At 41.8% G+C, this 19,431-nt stretch overlaps 1 protein-coding gene across 2 annotated transcripts in view; it reads right to left on the reverse strand.

Annotated features, from left to right (window-relative positions):
- Positions 1 to 768: 768 nt before the first annotated feature.
- The window catches only part of EBF2 (EBF transcription factor 2), a 197,277-nt gene continuing 178,614 nt past the window's right edge, over positions 769 to 19,431 (reverse strand). For both annotated transcript variants that reach the window (XM_053578271.1, XM_053578272.1), the window contains exons 11-16: positions 18,270 to 18,358; positions 16,884 to 16,949; positions 16,625 to 16,802; positions 14,041 to 14,226; positions 5,628 to 5,795; positions 769 to 1,414 (exon numbers count right to left, since the gene is read on the reverse strand). In XM_053578271.1, coding sequence (XP_053434246.1) covers positions 1,383 to 1,414; positions 5,628 to 5,795; positions 14,041 to 14,226; positions 16,625 to 16,802; positions 16,884 to 16,949; positions 18,270 to 18,358 — 719 coding nt within the window. In that variant the 3' untranslated portion in view covers positions 769 to 1,382. The remainder of the gene's footprint in view (positions 1,415 to 5,627; positions 5,796 to 14,040; positions 14,227 to 16,624; positions 16,803 to 16,883; positions 16,950 to 18,269; positions 18,359 to 19,431) is intronic.

The raw sequence follows: 19,431 nt of genomic DNA on the forward strand, positions 1-19,431 counted from the left end.
CCATCCCATTCTTGCCTGGAAACAGTGTTCAGTGAGATGTTTTTTTTCCCCCAGAGAGTGCAATGTCACGAAAGGAAATTTACAGAGAGAGGAAAGGCATGGGCATTCTAAGACGGAGTCCACGAAACAGAGGCATCTTCTCCAAACCCTGTCTTTGAAGTTCAGGGGGCTTTATACCTCCGTACTGCACCAGGCAAACAAAGAGGAGGGGGGTGTAGAGCTTTGTCAAAGAAGAATTCCAGAGGGACCCCTTGGTTAAGAAACTCTTGGGGTTTTGGCTCTTCTTGAACGCGAGCTACTTCTTTCCTGGGGATGCTCAAAGCCTGAGACACACTAAAACCTGGGAAGTCTCTGCATTGCTCAGGCGAGAATGTTGAAAGCTAAGGTGAATTTTTAAGAAAAATATTCACAAAGAGTGAACACCAAAAGGGACGTGTAGTATATTCAGAAAGCAGCTGGAGGTGAGAATGAGTTGATGGGTTTGAGCATTGGCCCGTGTGTGTGTGTACTTGAACCTCTGTTTCTCCTATAGCTTTGTTCCGTAGGAATCTACATAAGTTACACGTTCTTCCTCTTCCCCATGTCACTAAAATGATGGAAAAAGAGGGGGATGTGGGGTGAGGGATAAGAATCTAGTAAGTAACTGCAATAATAATCACACACCTTTAAAACTTGTTCCTACAGATTTGCATTATTTTCATTGTACATCAGGAAGAGAATTTCTACTCTTCCAAAAAAAAAAGTCTTAATTTCTACCTCAACCTCTACTTACAATAAGTTACATGTTTATTTATTAAATAATTGTAAAACATTTTAAAATTTTTCCCTTTTTTTTTTTTTAAAGAGATTAAACTATAAGCAAACACACGTACAACATTTCATTCAGTTCAGGTTTCATTTTTAGAAAGTCTTCCATGCTGGTACCCTGTTTTGTTCAATTTTTTTTCTGCATAAACTAAATTGGTATCTGAAAGGCTTCATAGAAAATAGAAACTTTCAACTTTTTTTTCCTACAAAGAAAAACAAATGGTATCCAAAATATTAAGCATTAATTGTTTGCCAATTTTTTTCTTAAATATTTTACAAACATAGGAAGGTGGTTTTCATAATGTTCATAACAAAGAATTGCATTTCTGCTCTTAGCTCTGACTACGTCAATGACACCTTTTGTCCTTGTCCCCAAGAGGGTCAGTTTGTGTCGTCATCAGAGCTAACAGGGGACGTGAGACCGAATGAGATGCCAGCTCCTTGCATACCCAGGAATGTCCATCGTGTTCATTTGGGACACAACCCTTGCCCACAAAGAGCTCATAGTGCTTTCCGCTTTATTGGTCCATCAGAGTAAGTAGTTTTGTGCTATAAGAAAGCAGTTTTCCTCTTCTTTACATTGGGGGGACGACAAGTCCAGTCATGGCTGCAAAGGAAGAGTGACAGAGGATTGAGGCCCGAAGACTTTAAAGGCTAGGGCATGAATTGAGCAGCAAGGGACAGAAATGACAGAGTCTGGTGGTGCGATCCAGAGCCAGGGTGCCCTCAGCTGGTACAGGAACTGGTTTTCTCGAGATTGGATCTAGCAGACAGCCTAGGAGAGGCTCTGAAGCCTCCTGGAAGGACTGAAATCTGCAAACATCCCTGCAATTTTGCTTGGGAGGCCAAGAGTCATGTTGCTCTTTGTTTCGTAGGAGTGGCTTGTATACATGAGAGCATAGATAGAAACTATGTGACATATCTTTTTATTAGACTGCACTAATTTCCAGATTATACTGCTGCACATCACTTAGTTGGAACAGGAAAGGAAACTACAGGTGCTGAGCTCCTGGGTATCAATGTCACAAATAAGACCTTTGCATTCTAGGTTGCCCATGTCTGTTCCAGCCTAAATTTGATGAGCTGCTTTTTTTCTTTTTTTTAGCTAGCTCATCATCCTTTGAAGATCAGCACTCACTGCTGATGGGCCATGCTCATTCCCTAACGCACTTTCCACTAGCATGGGACACTTTAATTAGTTCCTAATTTGGGAGTCAGCCCCACTTTTCACCCCCCTCCCAGTACAGTAATCCAATATATCCCCCGTCTAGTCAAGAGATGCAGACAATGCCTTTCTGGGAAGAATCATGTTCAAGGTTTTCCCTCAGGGTGGGAAATGAAATAGCATAGCACTTGTACAATGTAGAAAACCATCACACAGATTGTATTCCTCTGGCTCTGGCTTTCAGATGAGCTCCTAGAATTATTCCTTTCTTGGAAAATAGCAAGTTTCCTTGCATCAGAACTTCATAATATCTAGAATATGACTCTGTGCATTTTACTGCGTGTATCCCATCTACGGATGCTCAAATATCACAGAAGCACTTTGCTGAGTTGTGCTTACTAAGCTTACAAGCAAATGGCTACAATGCTCCCTGCTTCGCCCAAACCATCTTTTTCCAACTCTTACTCTCTCACTTCACGTCAGCCAGTCCTCTCAGGCAAAATTGTCAGCCATCTATTTCCCTGCCCACACAGCCTTTATTGAATGTTTGTGAGATCTGGATTAAGGTCTTACACAGCTAGCAAAGCCTTAATTATTTTTGCCTGTATTACTATATATTGAATCGATGTAACTTTTCAATAAAGGTGGTTCAATGCTGGACACTCCCGGATGATTTAGAGATATAGCAACCCTAGTAATTATCCCAGAGTGAAGGAGTTTTTTTCATTTTATTTATTTTTTCCTGGAGGGAGCTGGAAAATGAATCAGACACGTAGTGTATAATAATATCTTGACAATCTATACACATCACCTCTAAGTGCCTGATAGATGGAGTGGAAGGTAGGCCTGGGCTGCTGTGCCTGTATCTCCCTGGCAGTAAAATTCTGGCTCACGGTCTCAACTTTAACTTGTCCATTACAATTAAAGCTTCTCAGCCCCTTCCTTTTTCTGCGTCCTAAGACAATGACCCAAGATGGTTAGAAAAGGTCAGAGTCCCCCCTGAATGCTGGAGAACAGATTTTAGGTAATTTTCTTCCTCCTAGTCTCACATCCAGCTGGGCTGGCTGGCTCTCTGTTAGGTGGTAACCTGACTTTTTGGGGTGTAGAGAGCAGATGGTACTGGAGGAAAAGGAGGCATTTTCACTGGGGCACAGGGATGCTACCTGCTCTTCGGATTGTCCAATTCCTTCACCTTTGGCATTTTGTGGACAAGCAGTAAGCTTCCTTTGGTCCAGGTGCAAAGGAGGTATGGGTGAAGGGTGAAAGGTCAAGAGCAGCAGTGGGGTGTCGGGACACAGGCTTTGGAGTCCACATGTCTGGGTTCAAGACATCAGGCACTTACGATGAGGCCCGGGATAAACTGCTTAACTAAAAGCGGTGACATGGGTATGAACTTGGGGGAAATAATTCATGAAAAGCACTCAGTTCCGGCCATTGCTTGCTTGGTAACAGCACTTCTTAGGAATGTTGGTTGTACACGCCATCTGCAGATAGTTGGGGACTGTCTCACCTCCATCAGCTGTGATCACCCAGGCTCCTCAGCCCACATTTTTGCTCTCCCTCTAAGGAGATGGAGCTCCCTACTTCTCAGGCCCCCGTGATCCCAGGATCTTTCATCCAGGGACAGTAGAGGGGGCACCTCCTAAAACTAACACTGGGGACAAGTAGAGGGAAGGCCTCCGAGGACATCATTTGTCAACCCTGCCATGCTGTGGGAAATAACCTTGCTTACTTCACTCCTCACACAAATTCATTCACCACAAGCTGAACAGACAAGGAAAGTGAGTCTTGGACAAGACAGGGACGAGCACAGGTTCCCACGGCCTGGAAGGGGCTGACCCAGAACTCCCGCACACCCAGGGACACGGAGGCCAGCACCCTTCCCGGGGTTCATTCTCTCTCAGCGTCTCCTCAGCATTCCTGATATTTTCACAGTTCTCTGCATTTTTTAAGGCTATTACCCTACATTGACAGGTGTTTCTCTTCTTTTCCCTCACTCCATCTCCCTCCTCCTCCTCTTTAAGATTCAAATCACCAGAAAAATTTGGAGGGAATTGTAGGATCCAGAAGAGGTTTGGGACTTTGCAGTGAAGCTATAGCCTGGGCAGACAGGGAACCCAGTCATGGGGACTGCTCAGGGGCACCCTGAGAAGGCTCTTCTGGCTATTTTTGCTGTGGTTGCCCCCACAGGAAACTCCACTCTGACTGGGCCCCCTTCCAGCTCTCGGGGCTGATTCGAACCTGACTTTGGTAACACGCAGGGATTTTTGTGTGTGAGACAGGGGGGCGGACTATAGTTTAAAAAAAACAATTGTGAACAAATTCCTATGCACACTGCACATATCTTATTTTGAAGTAAAAAAACACCACGGGAACAAGTACAATCACACTGCTTATGTGGCCCAAGGTTTGAGGACCCCTGGACTGTGAGGAATTGAGTGACCTTTATTTTCTCTTTAAACGAAACTGAACCTATTTGCTGAGTGGCCAGTGTGGAAGGAGGCCTGGGTCTCATCCCTCCCACTCTGCTTTCCCAATGAGACCTAGTGGGCCCTGTGGTTTGATTCGGACCTTAACTGAGCAGAGAATTAGCATCACGGCAGTAGTTTGGTGGGAGAAGATACAGTGAAGATTCCGCAATTGTTTCCCTGTCCCAGTCTGAGATGAAGCCACATCCCCTAAGGGTGAGATGGAAACCCCTGGTCTTTGATGAGAGATGAGACAGGTAGAGACACTTTGCTACCTGGAGACTGAGCCTGTTTCTCTATGGATTAAACATTGGGCTAAAAAACAAAAAAATTCTATCAAATATGCAGATGTTTCTAACTACCCAGCTACTCCGGCCAGTCAGTAGTAAAAGAATTTTCAGTGACTCCTATGAGTTCTGGGTTTTCAATTCTGCTTCTGACAGTTTCTGTCAGGTTACTTGAATTTAAGGAGATGCCATCATCTTTAACAGAAAGATGGGACAGGAACTGAATGGACTTCCCAGAGCTGTGCTGACAACTGGTTCACAGTTGTCCCAAGGACAGCCCAGCCCCTAGACCCCTCCCCACCAAGCTCTGCTGATCTCACAGGCTTTTAATCCCTGAGGGGTTAACTGAACCCTGTTCTTCCTGGTTTTACCCCAATGTTTTCATATCAGGATGCAAGGAACAACCCCAGAATAATGAGGGCCCCAGAGCGCAGCAGTTTCCAACGTGCTCCTTTGCCATCAGCTACCGTGCCCTTCACCATGAGCTGAGTGGATTCTCAGGGACTCCTCACATTTGGGGGCTGTCCTCAGGTCAGTTTAGATTTTAGGACATTGCTCAAAAATGGGGTTGATGAGTGAAACAGGTTGTCTTTCTCTTTCTTCCCTGCCCATGTAACTGTCACAGAAGGGCCTGGTTACTCCCTGTGGCTTCTGTCTGTACTTGCCGAGATAAACGTGTTTGCATGAGGACGGGAAGCTGATTAGGGAAGCAGTCATCACCACGTGGCGGGCACTGGGGAAAGGGCAGAATAGCTTTGTGGACTGCAGAGTGGAGGGAGTCCAGCCACTCCTGGACCGTATCTATATAGCTCTACCTTAGTCAATTCCACGACCTGTGGAGTTTGCGGACAGGTCTGTCCCTGCCCCCTTGCTAACCCCCAAGGGGGTCCCTGTCATTACCTCTGAATCCGTTTCCGTTGCCGCTGGAGCAGGCAGGGGAAGGGGAGCCCTGGGGCCTGATGACGGGGGCAAAGGCACTCTTCTGTTTGACAGCAGGGAAAACGGAGGAAGAAAACGGGAGGATGGAGGATGTGCTGGAGGATCCCACGGTGGGACTCGATGACATGACTGGAAAGCAAATGTATAATCCATCATTAGAAAGGGGCTCATCCAGAAATGTGTATGCAATGTGTGTATCAGAGACATTATTAATTTCCAGGCATTCTTCCTGTTCGTAGGGATTAAAAAAAATGAATGTGACAACATTCCCACCCTGTCTGGTGGGAAGAATAAACAAACAACTAATATAGTAACCCTTTTAGGCAGCGGTTCTCAACCTATGGATTGCGACCAATGAAAATATATCCTATCAGATTATTATTTTTTTGTTGTTGGGGATTCATCAAGGGTACAATAAGACAGGTTACACTGATTGCAATTGTTACGTAAAGTCCCTCTTGCAATCATGTCTTGCCCCCAGAAGGTGTGGCACACACCAAGGCCCCACCCCCCTCCCTCTGCTTTTCCTCCCCCCCATGACCCTAATTGTCCTCATATCAAAATTGAGTACATAGGATTCATGCTTCTCCATTCTTGTGATGCTTTACTAAGAATAATGTCTTCCACTTCCATCCAGGTTAATACGAAGGATGTAAAGTCTCCATTTTTTTTAATAGCTGAATGGTATTCCATGGTGTATATATACACCACAGCTTGTTAATCCATTCCTGGGTTGGTGGGCATTTAGGCTGTTTCCATATTTTGGCGATTGTAACTAGATCTCCCATTTGATCCAGCAATCCCCTTACTGGGCATCTACCCAGAAGGAAAAAAATCCTTTTATCATAAGGACACTTGTACGAGACTGTTTATGGCAGCTCAATTTACATCTTATCAGATATTTACATTACGATTCATAACAGTAACAAAACTACAGTTATGAAGTAGCAATGCAAATAATTTTATGGTTGGGGGGTCACCACAACGTGAGGAACTGTATTAAAGGGTCGTGGCATTAGGAAGGTTGAGAACCACTGTCTTCGAGGAATGAACCCGAGACTAAGGAGAGGCAGGGTGCTCTTCTGGCACTGACGGTCAGGAAGACAGCAGCAGCTATTGGGACAGGTCTTAACTCATGAGTAGAAGCTGGGCAAGAGAAGACAGACCCCCAACATGCCTTAAAAAAATCATCAACTCGGCCCTGCAACTATTTACCCCCAAAGAAGTCTTATCTGGGAGTTACATTCCTCCCTGGTAACTTCCAGGACCCTGGAGATTTGGCCTGAAGGGTTAACATCTTCTGTGAGAGTGCCATTTTGGTGGGTCCTTCCTCATTAAATGTAAAAGTTTATTAACGTTTAGAGGATTATTTCCCTCCCCCTGTGCTTTTCGGGCTCCTGGGAAATAAAATTCCAAGTCAGACTCCCCTGGCATAATGTTTAGAAAGAAACACCAATATGAACATTAAAATAATTTCAGAGAAGCCAAAAGCAAGGCAACTTCCCTGATGAAGGGCCCCACTTCTTACTGTCAAATATGCTACCAGGTCACATCAGGAAAGAAGATAATTCTATATGGTTTAACATAGCAGAATTCACAAGGGTGAAAATATTAGAAATAGTACCCTACAGTCTAAGGTCAAGGTTTTGGGACTTGTTTAACCATAACCTCCAGAAGTCGGAACTGTCCAAATAACACTAGCACAGTAGCTCCAAGTCACACAACGTGGGAAAAGATTTGCTGGAGCCTCATGGTAAAGCCCAGGGTGAACTCCTGTAGCAGAGCTGACACCTGCTGTGTACCTTCAATGGAACAGCTACCCAGCAAAGTACATTCTGAAACTGAGAAGATGAGTGAGACTTATGGTGGAGAAGGCAAAGCATCAGGTGACTTGAAAGGTAAATGTTCTGCTGTCCTGAGGGAGACTCCACCCTTGTTCTCCCCCCAAAAATATACTTTGGGCTATGTTCACTCAACTGCAGGTACAATACCCTCATACAGCTTACCACCACTCTGCTGTCCTTTATAGCAGAACTCTACCACAAAGACTTCAAAAAAGCCCTTGGAAAACTATTTATCCTCAGGTAGTCCTCATACAAAGAGGTCTTCAGAAGAACATATCTCAACATGTCACTGTTTTCCCTCACGTTATAGGAACTAAGAGGAAAAAAAAATGGAGAGGATACGGTTCTCGAAGAATCTCACCTAACAGTGGAAGAAGTAAATGAATAGAAAAGGGGGCTGATTCACTGTAATAAGGTAAGATGCAGGGGCTGAGCATTCACAGCACCAAGCACAATCTCCCAGCTTGGGTTTTTGCACTAATGAAACAGAAGAACAAAAGACAAAAGCACAGAATTGAAAAGCTGAGACTCAGGAGGCCCTGACCCTGACCTTGCTCCAATCTCTGCGGTTCCCCATGATCCACGTAGGCCCCACATGGCACCTTGGTTTCTGTGTTGACACCAAGATGAAGGAGGTTTTTACAATGTGAATCACACAGGCACCCTTGATTTCACTTACATCCAGCATGTAACTCACTTGTACAGAAAATGGGATTTTTTGTGTGAGGAAAACAATCTAAAAGTCCAGCTCAAGAATGAGGCCAGGCCCATTTTAAATATGCTTTACAAAAATTTTAAAATCTAATGGAAATATAAAAATCCTAAAAGGAAATTTGTGTATTTGAACAAACACAATTTGAACAAACACAAAGCCATAAAGTTTAGTTAAGTGCACTCCTTTACTAAAAAAAAAATTAAGATGATAAATTTGCATCAATGAAATCAGAGTTATACTTGTATAGAAACAGGCAGGCAAAGCTTTAGACCAAAACAGAGTCCAGAAACAGACCTGGGTATAAATGAGAATTATTACTTAATAAAGGTGACATTTTATATTAGTGGAGAGATAAATGCATGGAAAAATACCCTAAGCATTAGAGACTAAAGAGTTTTTTGTAAAAGCAAAATTATAAAAGTGCTAGTAGAAATATAGTTTGCATAATCCTTTCAACCTCAAGGCCTAACTAGACACTCACAAGATAGATTTGCCACATAATTAAAAACTTCTGTAGCACACAGAAATGTGAAATTAAGAAAAATATTTGCAATACTTTTTTAGATCTTCTCTATTCTCGATAGTTAATGTTTTTATAAGCTAATTAGAAAAACAGCCAAATAGAAAAATGGGCAAAAGACACAAAGAAGAACTGAAAGTGATAAAGAGACCCATGAAGAAATACTCAAACCGGTGAGTAATAAAATGGTAATTAAAATAGTAATAAGATGTTATTTTCCACTTACCAAATAAAGATTAAGAAAAAATTAACAGGGCGGGGAACCATACTCGTTCTTTTCTGAGGGGAGAATTAACCTCTGTGGAGGGACTTGGGCAATATGTATCAGAGTATTTTAAAATGTGCCTATCCTTTGACCCACTAATTTAATCTCCAGAAATTAATTCCAGGGAGATAATCACGAATGTACCAAAAATAATAAATCCAAGGGCATTTTTTTATAACAGCGAAAAATTGGAAGATAACTTAAGTGACCCACAATAGGGTAAATTATGTTAATCTTAAACCTATATCATAGTTTTAATGTTTCCACTGCATTCTAACGTTGCAGAAAATATTTAATCACAGAGGAAGATGTGCCTACTTATAGGAAAAAGCAGATTGCATAATAACATCAAACCCATTTTTTTTTTTTTTTTTTTTTTGTAGAGACAGAGTCTCACTTTCTGGCCCTCGGTAGAGTGCCGTGGCCTCACACAGCTCACAGCAACCTCCAACTCCTGGGCTTAAGCAATTCTCTTGTCTCAGCCTCCCGAGCAGCTGGGACTACAGGCGCCCGCCACAACGCCCGGCTATTTTTTTGGTTGCAGTTTGGCCGGGGCCGGGTTTGAACCCGCCACCCTCGGTATATGGGGCCGGCGCCCCACTCACTGAGCCACAGGCGCCGCCCAACATCAAACCCATTTTTAAAAATATGATAAAAGTCTAGAAGGATCCAATTTTCAATGATGGCATCTCTGGCTGATGCGATTGTACATATCCTTAAGTTTTTCCTTTTAATTTTCCCTCTTTTCAAAATTTTCTACAATGAAGGTGTCTTACTGCTGGTGTAGGAGAAAATAGTGAAAGCCATTTTTCAAAAGTAAAAAAAAATTCTATTTCTTTGATAGAAGTAATATAATCCTTAGCAATAAGCAAACAGCTTATTTTGTTTATTTGGGAGAGTCTCACTTTGTGACCCAAGCTAGAGGGCAGTGGCATCATCACAGCTCACGGTAACTTTAGACTCCTGGGCTCAAGCACTCCTCCCACCTCAGCCTCCCTGATAGCTGGGATTACAAGTGTGCACCCCCCCCCCAGTCTGTGAATTTTTCTATTTTTAGTAGAGATGGGCTCTTTCTGAGGCTGGGTTCCAACTCCCAACCTCAAGGGACCTTCCATTATAGACCTGAACCCTTACACCCAGCTAGCTTTTTTGAATAAGGATAATTTTTCCCTCTGATTTTACTGTCTATACAAAGTTTGCTAACCTTCTGATAAAAAAAAAAAAAGCAGAGACAAATTCTCAAATTCCTGGGAAAAACTTGATGATTATGATCAATTTTTAAAGCAAACAGCACTCCTAATATTTGTTCTCCATTTCCAGGACCCCCGTCTGCATCATCTAGCTACGGCTTTCGTAGTTTGACCAGTTTTCCTCCACTCTTTCATCCATCTGTTGGCAGAAATCTCCTCAACTGTGCATCAGAGTCGCACTGTGTGTTTCTATGCAGAGATAGCAGTCGTTTACTTTCAAAGTGTAGCCTCTGAAACCTACAGTAAGTCATTTCTTTTCTTCACCGATAAACACTTTTCAAATTGCATACCCTGAGAATAGGACTATTGTATTTCTTCAGAAAAAAAAAAAATCCTAATTAAAAGAGACTTTCTTCGATGAGTCTGTTTTCTTTCAAAAACTATGTGCTACATTTTCTATAATATTTACTATTTTATAATAGAAAGGTTCTTAATATTTATTTTTAAAAAATATAAAACTATTTAGCCCAGGGCCTTGTCTCTATAAGACAGTAAAGTAGGAAGGCTTGAGGACAGGTTGGATTCCTGCCTATCTGGATTCTGTCCAAACTTGCGTTGGCTTGGTGGCTGTTCTGCTTTGGAAAACGTGGTCCCCCTGGGTGTTACAGGCTTGTTGAGAGACCGTCTTTGGGGACAACATTTGAGAAGAGTTGATCAGACCTTCCATTTGAGAATTTCTGGGACCATCTAGCTCTCTATGGAGAGAGGCCAAAGTAAAGGCACGCATGTCTGGCCCAGAAATCTATGTGAACGTGAGGAGTTCAGGAAAAACCACTTTTCTTCTTACAAGGATTGATCGGCTTGCAGAGTCCCAGCTGGAGCGCACCGGGCATACATCCTCCTTTGCACCGAGCCATTGCATTTGCTGGCGCTGAGGGGTCTGTCAGCATTTCATTATAACCTCCTATTGTCAGGGGTTTAGAATTCAGCCATAAAAAAAAAAAAAAAAGCTTGCACTGAGTTGGAACTTGGCGCACACTGCTACCGCCAGGAAGTGAAGTTTTGTATGTAAAATTGAAAAAACATCTGTTAGGCCATTTCTGAAGTAGTGTGAGAGCAAAAGCAGTCAAGATGCAGGTTTTTGATACTCTATGTTGGCTGGAATACAAGTCAAACTTGACCAAAGGGGTGGGCTCGGTTTCTTTTTAATTGCCTCTGGCAAGTGATGGCTCCCTGGCATGGTCTGCCCCTATTGGACACGTCGAAAAACAAATAAAATAAAAAGTCATAGGATTGTGTTTCAGGCACAAGTAACAGAACTGCCAAAGGTTTCCCCCCAGGCTTTTTTTTTTTTTCCTTCCCAGAGAAGTTAAGGCTTTGCTGGTCAGAAATACAGAAGAATTTGATTGGAATGAATGCACTCTTTGGAACCCCATTCCCAGTAGAGTTCTTCACACCTGACTTCCAAAAGTGAAGGTGTAAGGATCACACTAGATCCGGGAGGCGCTGGGAGAAGGTCCTCTCCTGGGTGGGCAGGAAAGAGTTCCTCTTTTCTTTTTCCTATTCTGTGTACGCTGTCTTGTTTTAAATGGCGATTTGAAGATTGGGGGTGCTATTGTTTTTCTTGGGGCTGTGGGTTTAGGTGACCAGGAAAGGACAGTGGAAGAAAATTGTCATTTGCCGGAATGCTCCCTACTCAGTGAATTATCTAGTAAGAAATAGTAAGCGATTAACACCCACTGGGCATTTTCATTCTTTTTCCCTTCTTTTCTCTCCCTTCCCACCACTCTGTAATTGACCTTTTTTTAACCTACAAAAACAACTACTTCACGTGGTTCAATCTAATACATACACAAATACAGGAAAGAATCAGAGGTTGGGCACCTGTAGCCCAGTGGTTAGGATGTCAGCCACACGCACCAAGACAGGTGGGTTTGAACCTGGGCCTACTAAACAACAAAAAGTAGCTGGGCATTGTGGCAAGCCCCTGTAGTCCCAGCTACTTGGGAAGCTGAGGCAAGAGCTTCTCTTTAAGCCCAAGAGTTGGAGGTTGCTGTGAGCTGTGATGCCACAGCACTCAACTGAGGGTGACATAGTGAGACTCTGTCTCAAAAACTAATAATAATCAGGAAATTTCATATGGTTCAGCCTAATACTGTAAATGTATTAAATAGTCTATTCTAAGTCTGATGACCTGTTTGAGTCCCATTTTTACTATTTACTGCTCTCAAACCTTGACTAAGTCATGTAAGAACTTCATCTCTTACAAGGGAAAATGAAATTACCAAGGTAAAAAGAAGTTAACTCACATTCATGTCACAAGTTTGTGAGGATCTGGAAGGATGTGAACATGGTTTTTAAGTTGTAAAGCGATTGCAATTGTCATCACTGTTATGATGTAACATTATTTATGCCATGGATCTCTTATGATCACAACACTTGCAGGGTTATTAAAAATGTGGTCCCTTCACAACGCTAGGCACCTTCTCTATGGATAAGCATGAAAAAGACCTAAAATCTTAGTCACAGATATGTCCAGTTTCTCCTGAGCTACTTAATAAAATAACATGTAGATGTAAAACCTTACAACAAATAGTGTTTCTCTCTTTGCTGTAGTATCCTGTAAACTCAGAACTAAATGAAAGTCATCCTGACTCCTGGATTTATCTAAATTTCCTAAACATACTGTTTTCTTTTACCGGTTTCTTATTAGAGTCTGTTTCATACACTCACATGCCCATTTGACACTGATGATTCCCCCCAAAACATTGTCAAAACAAGTAAAGAAATCAAGCAATCCTTTGTCTCCCTAGACCACACTAGTCTAATTCACCTGATAAGATACAATACAGGGCTCCTATCTCTACAGTAACAAGATTCTACTTGTACTAAAAGAACTTCTACTCCCCTTTGCTACTTGGTACCACGTTTTTATCACAGGGTGCAGTGCTGAGTGTAGGAGTTGAAGCAATAACCCAGAAATTACTCACAGGCATGTGCCCCCAGAGAGCCACAGGCCATGACAGACGTGCCCGTGACATGTCCTTGGTCCTGGCATGAGGGAACCTCTCTGGGTGAAAGGAGGATACGCCTCAGAACCTTGCACCAAGACCTAGCATTTCCAGAACACTCTCCCCAATCAGACTCTCCATGACAGCTTGGCCCCTGGCCTGCATTATTCCCTAGGCAGGTTGGAAGAATCCATGCCCCCTCCAGCTCCTAGGACATTGTGAAAGTTCCCAGGACAGTCCCCAGAGCAACCCCAGTGAGTTGTCACAATGTCCCAGAGCAGGGACTTTGCTGCTAGACCACAGACCAAGATGAACAGGTTCTGTGTTAATATTTCACACGATTATGCAACGTCAACTTCCACCTCTCTGGAGGTGCGTAAGGAAGGGGAAAGCAAATGGAGTCTGGTGTGATGACTGAGTAGTCATCAATTCTGGGCCCAAATTATCACAGAGTAGCTGTGTGATCTTGGGAGAGTCAATTATAACACGGAGGTCAAGTCCTTAGGAAGACTAAATATGACATCAGCAAGTGCCTAAGGCAGAGTACACACGCTAACTGAAATGGAACCCTAATTCCTCCCTCCTGTCTGCACGGGTGACATAGCCTCTTTCTCTGAAAGAAGACAATCATTTTATTCTTTTCCCCCATGGGTCCTTATGTCACTGCAAGAGTCGTAAAGTCCAGCTAAGGCAAAAGAACAAAAGCTAAGCAGCACCTGTCACCAGGAAGTTAAGCTGCTCTCCCACAGGTGGGAAGATCCAGGAAAGCAACCCCCCCCCCCCCAAAAAAAGCTAAATAATAGTAACCTAGAGGCGGAGAAGCACTTACTTCCATACGGGGAGCCTGTGGGTGAGCCGTTGAGGAATCCCGGGGAGCCTGGCACGCCCAGGTTGGCCATGGGGACGTTGCTGTAGCCGTTCATGCTGTTACTGGAAGTGCTGTAGTTGGACTGCTGCGGCGTGGAGCTGGACGAGTAGCCCCGCGGGGAGATGCTGCTTGTGTTGCGGATATACCCTGATGGCACAGGAAAGCCCAGGTGAGCAGCCGGGGGCGCCATCAGGCCCAGGCAGCTCGTGCAGGGCCACACCGGCCCCAGGCTTCCCGAGCAGTGGTGGGGAACGTGCAGCCTGGCTTCAGCCTTTTATTCATTCTTCTCTTTCTCCCACCCATGTTTGGCTGTGTCCCTGACATCTCCTCCCACCCTTCACACCTGCGCTCAGCACCTCCAGCTCACACCTGGGAGTGAGGGCAGTGTGCCGTGCCATCTCCTGAATCATGTTTCACGGGACACTGGAGTCCTGTGAGATACTAACTGATGTCACAAACACATTCTGCGGTCAAGTTGAGCTGGGCAGACACTGTACTGTAGCCATCTCTTACAGATTCACAGATGGAAGGCAGAGAATAAATAAACTAATTTAACATTGCTAGCCTAGTGTTTTCCAAATGTAGCATCCCGTAGTCACTTTGGGGGTCAGGGGAGGGAGGGTGAAGGGAAAAGGTACCCTAATAACATCTCCAGAGCCACTTGTAGCCTATGGAGTGCAAGTTTAGAAATGTGAGTTCAAAGTCATTGCTGTGCCCTAGGAGGAGGTGAGGATCATTCTCACGTTAAAGTACTGATGAGTTTGCCTCAACTCCCAACATGCTCTTCTTTGACTTGAGACTTTGCAGCACCCCTAATGAGGGCAGGAGGATGTGATCTGTGACTGGGTGGGGGAAGGGATAATGTCTTCTCCATACTGCAGAAACCCCAGCACAGACCTCACCTATCCTGAAATAAATCACTCTGGACAACTGTTGCTAAAACTAGAACCCAAATTTGTCACCAAATGAAAAAGAATTTGATATATGGCCCATGGGTTAGTCCCACGTCTTAAAAAAAAAAAAAAAAAAGTCATAATACATCCCACCTACTCTTTTCTGAGAAGAATTCACCCTTGACCAAAGACTAAGGAATTTTCTTTTGATAGATAAATGAAATTAGAAACCAAACTATCCCAAGGTTAGGGAAGTAATTAGGAACATTTACTCTTTTTAAAAATGATTTACGATCGATTTTAATGATAAAATAAAGAAAATTTTAAAAAGAATAAAAAATATTTTTTTCATTGAGGTTGATTTTTATTGTTAAAGCCAGTCAAATTTAGCAGTGAGGGATTAAATACCAGCTTTAGTGACACTAACATTACTAAGCTCTAATAACCTGCTACCATGGGACTGGCCAAAAAAATTCTTGACATGATACACTTTGTCTGTAAAAGCACAGTTGACTGCATAAGTTTATTGCTATATATTTGTATATGAGATAATATAAAATAGAAGATGACCAGGAAGGGAAATCTGAGCATAATAAATGATAATGGCTATAATCAACCTCTTCCTCTGATTTAATCTGATTATCATAACAGCAGAAGCATAGCCTTTTTTCCCCAATTACCACCTCAAAACCCAGTTTCCATAGTCTTAAATTCTCCTAAATTCATAATAGTCAAAACATTTTTAAAGAGATTCTTCTCACTACCCAAAAAGCTCAGAAGCTAATCCGATATAATGTTGAAATAATCCAATGTTTTATTGGATTATTTATCCAGGGACATACTCTGTTTGATGGTATGTGACTTAAGCCCTGACTCTACTCCAGAGAACCAACCTTTTATATATATCTATACATATATAAAATATACTATATATATTTATATACTATATATATATATAAATATTGCTGGAGCCCAGGAGTTTGAACCTACAGCGAGCTGTGATGATGCCACCACACTCCAGCCTGGGTCACAGAGCAAAAATTTGTCTTAAAATACATATTTTTTTATATATATGTAGTATATATAATAATATAATTATATTAAATATATATATTATATATTTAATATATTATATATATAATATATATATGTTATATATTATAACATATATGTAGTATATAAATAATATATACATAAAATACATATATATGTAGTATATATATATTAGATATATAAATATATATATTATATATTATCATAATATATGTAGTATATAAATAATATGTATTTTTAGACAAATTCTTGCTCTGTGACCCAGGCTGGAGTGTGGTGGCATCATCACAGCTCACTCTAGGTTCAAACTCCTAGGCTCTAGCAATCCTCCTGCCTCAGCCTCCTGGGTATCTAGGACTACAGGAGTGTGTCATGACACCTGTCTAATTTTTTCTATGTTTTGCAGAGACAGGGTCTTATTCTTACTCAGGGTGGTCTTGAACTCCTGAGCTCAAGCATCCTCCTACCTCAGTCTCTCAGAGTGTAGGATTATGGGTGTCGGCCATAGGATTACAGGTGTCGGCCACTGCACCCAGCCAGAACCAATTTTTTTCAACATATAAAATGCACTTCGATTTTAACTCTGAGAAAGGGGGTACCTTGGTTATTTCCTTGTGTTGACTCTGAGATGCTGACCCCAAGCTGACTGCCATAGGAATTAATGCCCATCATGCCTCCGTGAGCTGGGGAGCTGGAGAGAGCTGGGATCTGGCTGGGGTTCCTAGGGACGCTGTAGAGGGCTTCAGCAATATCCGCGGCTCGCTTCAAAATGATGTCCTGCAAAACGGCAGGTGGGCGTGAGCATCTCCACCAGCGGGAAGGGTCAAGTACAACGAGCATGAGATGTGAGCTTCTCACCTGGTTGTTGTGCGGTGTGCCGTAGAGAGCCTCCACAAGGTCCGCAGCTCTCTTCAGAAGCATCTCCTGGAAAAACAAAGAGAGGCTGGGGTATAACGAAAGGCAAAATTCGAAATAGCAAACAAAAGAAAAATTAGAAATAAAAATTAAAAGTGCATACATTCTCCCTCCCCCAAATATAAATAATTATCCAACAGGTTCTATATTGGGTTTAACAAGTAGACTATAATCGTATGTTTAAATATTTTTCTCAATATGTATCTGTATGAAATTACCCTTGACAAAAGAGCTTCAGAAATGGCATGTGGGCGGGGTTGGTTACAACCAATAATGTCATGAATGTTCTATTAAAAACGACTTTCACACCGTTCCATTTAAAAATCTGGTACTCTAATTAACCAAATATATTCTTAAAATGATTGATGGACCTGAGTTTAGCCGCTTGCCAAGGAGTTGTCCAGAGTACTGAAATTATCTTGGCAATACCTTCTGCAAAATTTTCTTCTAATAAAGATGAATTCTTCCAATAATATTTCCCCCTGTTCGCTTTAACCAGAGAGAATTAGTAATCACTAATCCCTTTCCTCTCATTTTGTCTTTCCCACCTCCTGTTTTTTATGGCCTTTTAAATCGCTATTAACCTACTTTCCAGATATCATCTAATTTAACGATGGGGCTGAGGATTTTTCCAGGAAAAAAATAAAGGTGTGATGGAGGAGCAACAGCAGTAGATTTTACTCACAGTACAGGCCAGAGAACACAGCATTTTATGATTTGTGCCTTTAAAGTGCAAATATAAATGTACAAATTTAGTAGCTTCTCGTTAGTTGAATGATAACCAAAAAAATGGATGTAGTTTTTAAATAAAGAAAGCTAACATCCCAGGCCCAAGTAATAGTCTACCTGTCACATGCAAGTTCATTTAAAATGGGTGCATTTCATAGCCATTTCACAGAAACTTCATGACACGAAGGCATTTTTCTCTTCATTAAATATGTACATAGTAGGGCCTCCATGAATAATTAATTAATTGTGGATTAATTGGTCCCTGCAATTATGGGTAAATAAAATCGTATTTAAATACAAAGGCACGAGCGCTTATACGTTTAAGCAATTATGCAAATAATTATATAAAGTTGGTAATATTTTATAAGTGGAATATGCCGATAGTGTATCTGTTTTATAGTCTCAGGTCTTCAGACTTCTGCAGAGATTAGTCAGAGCATATTTCATAGTTAGTAGGTATTTTATGTGCATTTTGTGTTTCAAGCTTAGCCAAATTTCAAAGCCTAATTAATTTTAATGGGACTTAAATGGCTGGCTTTGTCTAAGTTCGCTGAAATTCTACAGGAAGGTTTTTACTCGTCAACGTCCAAAGCATTTTACCTTAGCTAATCTCTCGGGGTCTCCGGGATGCCTGGGGATGACTTTCTGAAGCCTCTGGAAGCCATAGTCTATGGTGGGTTCGTTTAATGCTGAAAGATAAGAATGCTCTCTTTGAGTACATGTGCTGGCCAGAAAGCAACCTTCTCATTAAGTCTTCCACAGGTAATAGAACATTTCTGATATGATCTACTTAATTTCTTTTTCTTTTTATGAAATCATAGCTGTGTATATCAATGCAATCATGGGGTACAATGTGCTGGTTTTATATACAATTTGAAATGTTTTCATCAAACTGGTTAACATAGCCTTCACAGCATTTTCTTAGTTATTGTGTTAAGATATTTATATGCTACATTTAGTAAATTTCACATGTACCCTTGTAAGATGCACCGTAGGTGTGGTCCCACCAATTACTCTCCCTCCACCCATCCTCCCTCCCTCCCCTTTCCCCTTCTTCTTGGGCTATAATTGGGTTATAGCTTTCATAAGAAAGCTATAAATTGGTTTCATAGTAAGACTGAGTACATTGGATCCTTTTCCTTCCATTCTTAAGATACTCTGCTAAGAAGAATATGTTCCAGCTCTGTCCATGTAAACACGTAAGAGGTAAAGTCTCCATATCTATTTAATTTCTACTGAGAATTGAGACATAATGGGTGCAAGCAGTTTGGGGTTTTGCCTACTGACATTGATGACTTCATACATACATTTAGAATTTGTAATAATTCTGCACTTTTCCATTAGACTATTTCAAAATTTCAGGATTATTGCAACCATCTTCTCATTTCTGCTGAACACACACACAATGCTTTGCTCCCTCTCGAATAATAAAAACACGACACAATCATTCATATATAATCTTAATTTCTCATGAAGATAATAAACCATATATTATTTTCTCTTCTCTCCGCCAAGTATGCTTTATCTCTTAATTATTCTCCATCTAACTTTTCATAATAATTTTCTTAAATATTTACACGCACATGTATATAAGCCTTCGGTGAGCTTAGGCTCATAAAAACACTGCTCTCGTGAATAATACACTTCTCATACTTGTAATTATGTTTAGTTACACCTCCAGTTTTCAACGTTAGGCTCCGTAACTGTGCTGCAAGGATCACAGAAGCAGAAATCAAATTTAGTTTCACCAGTCTGTTCTTAA

The sequence above is a fragment of the Nycticebus coucang genome, chromosome 24, assembly GCF_027406575.1.
Source record: "Nycticebus coucang isolate mNycCou1 chromosome 24, mNycCou1.pri, whole genome shotgun sequence".
Taxonomy (NCBI): domain Eukaryota; kingdom Metazoa; phylum Chordata; class Mammalia; order Primates; family Lorisidae; genus Nycticebus; species Nycticebus coucang.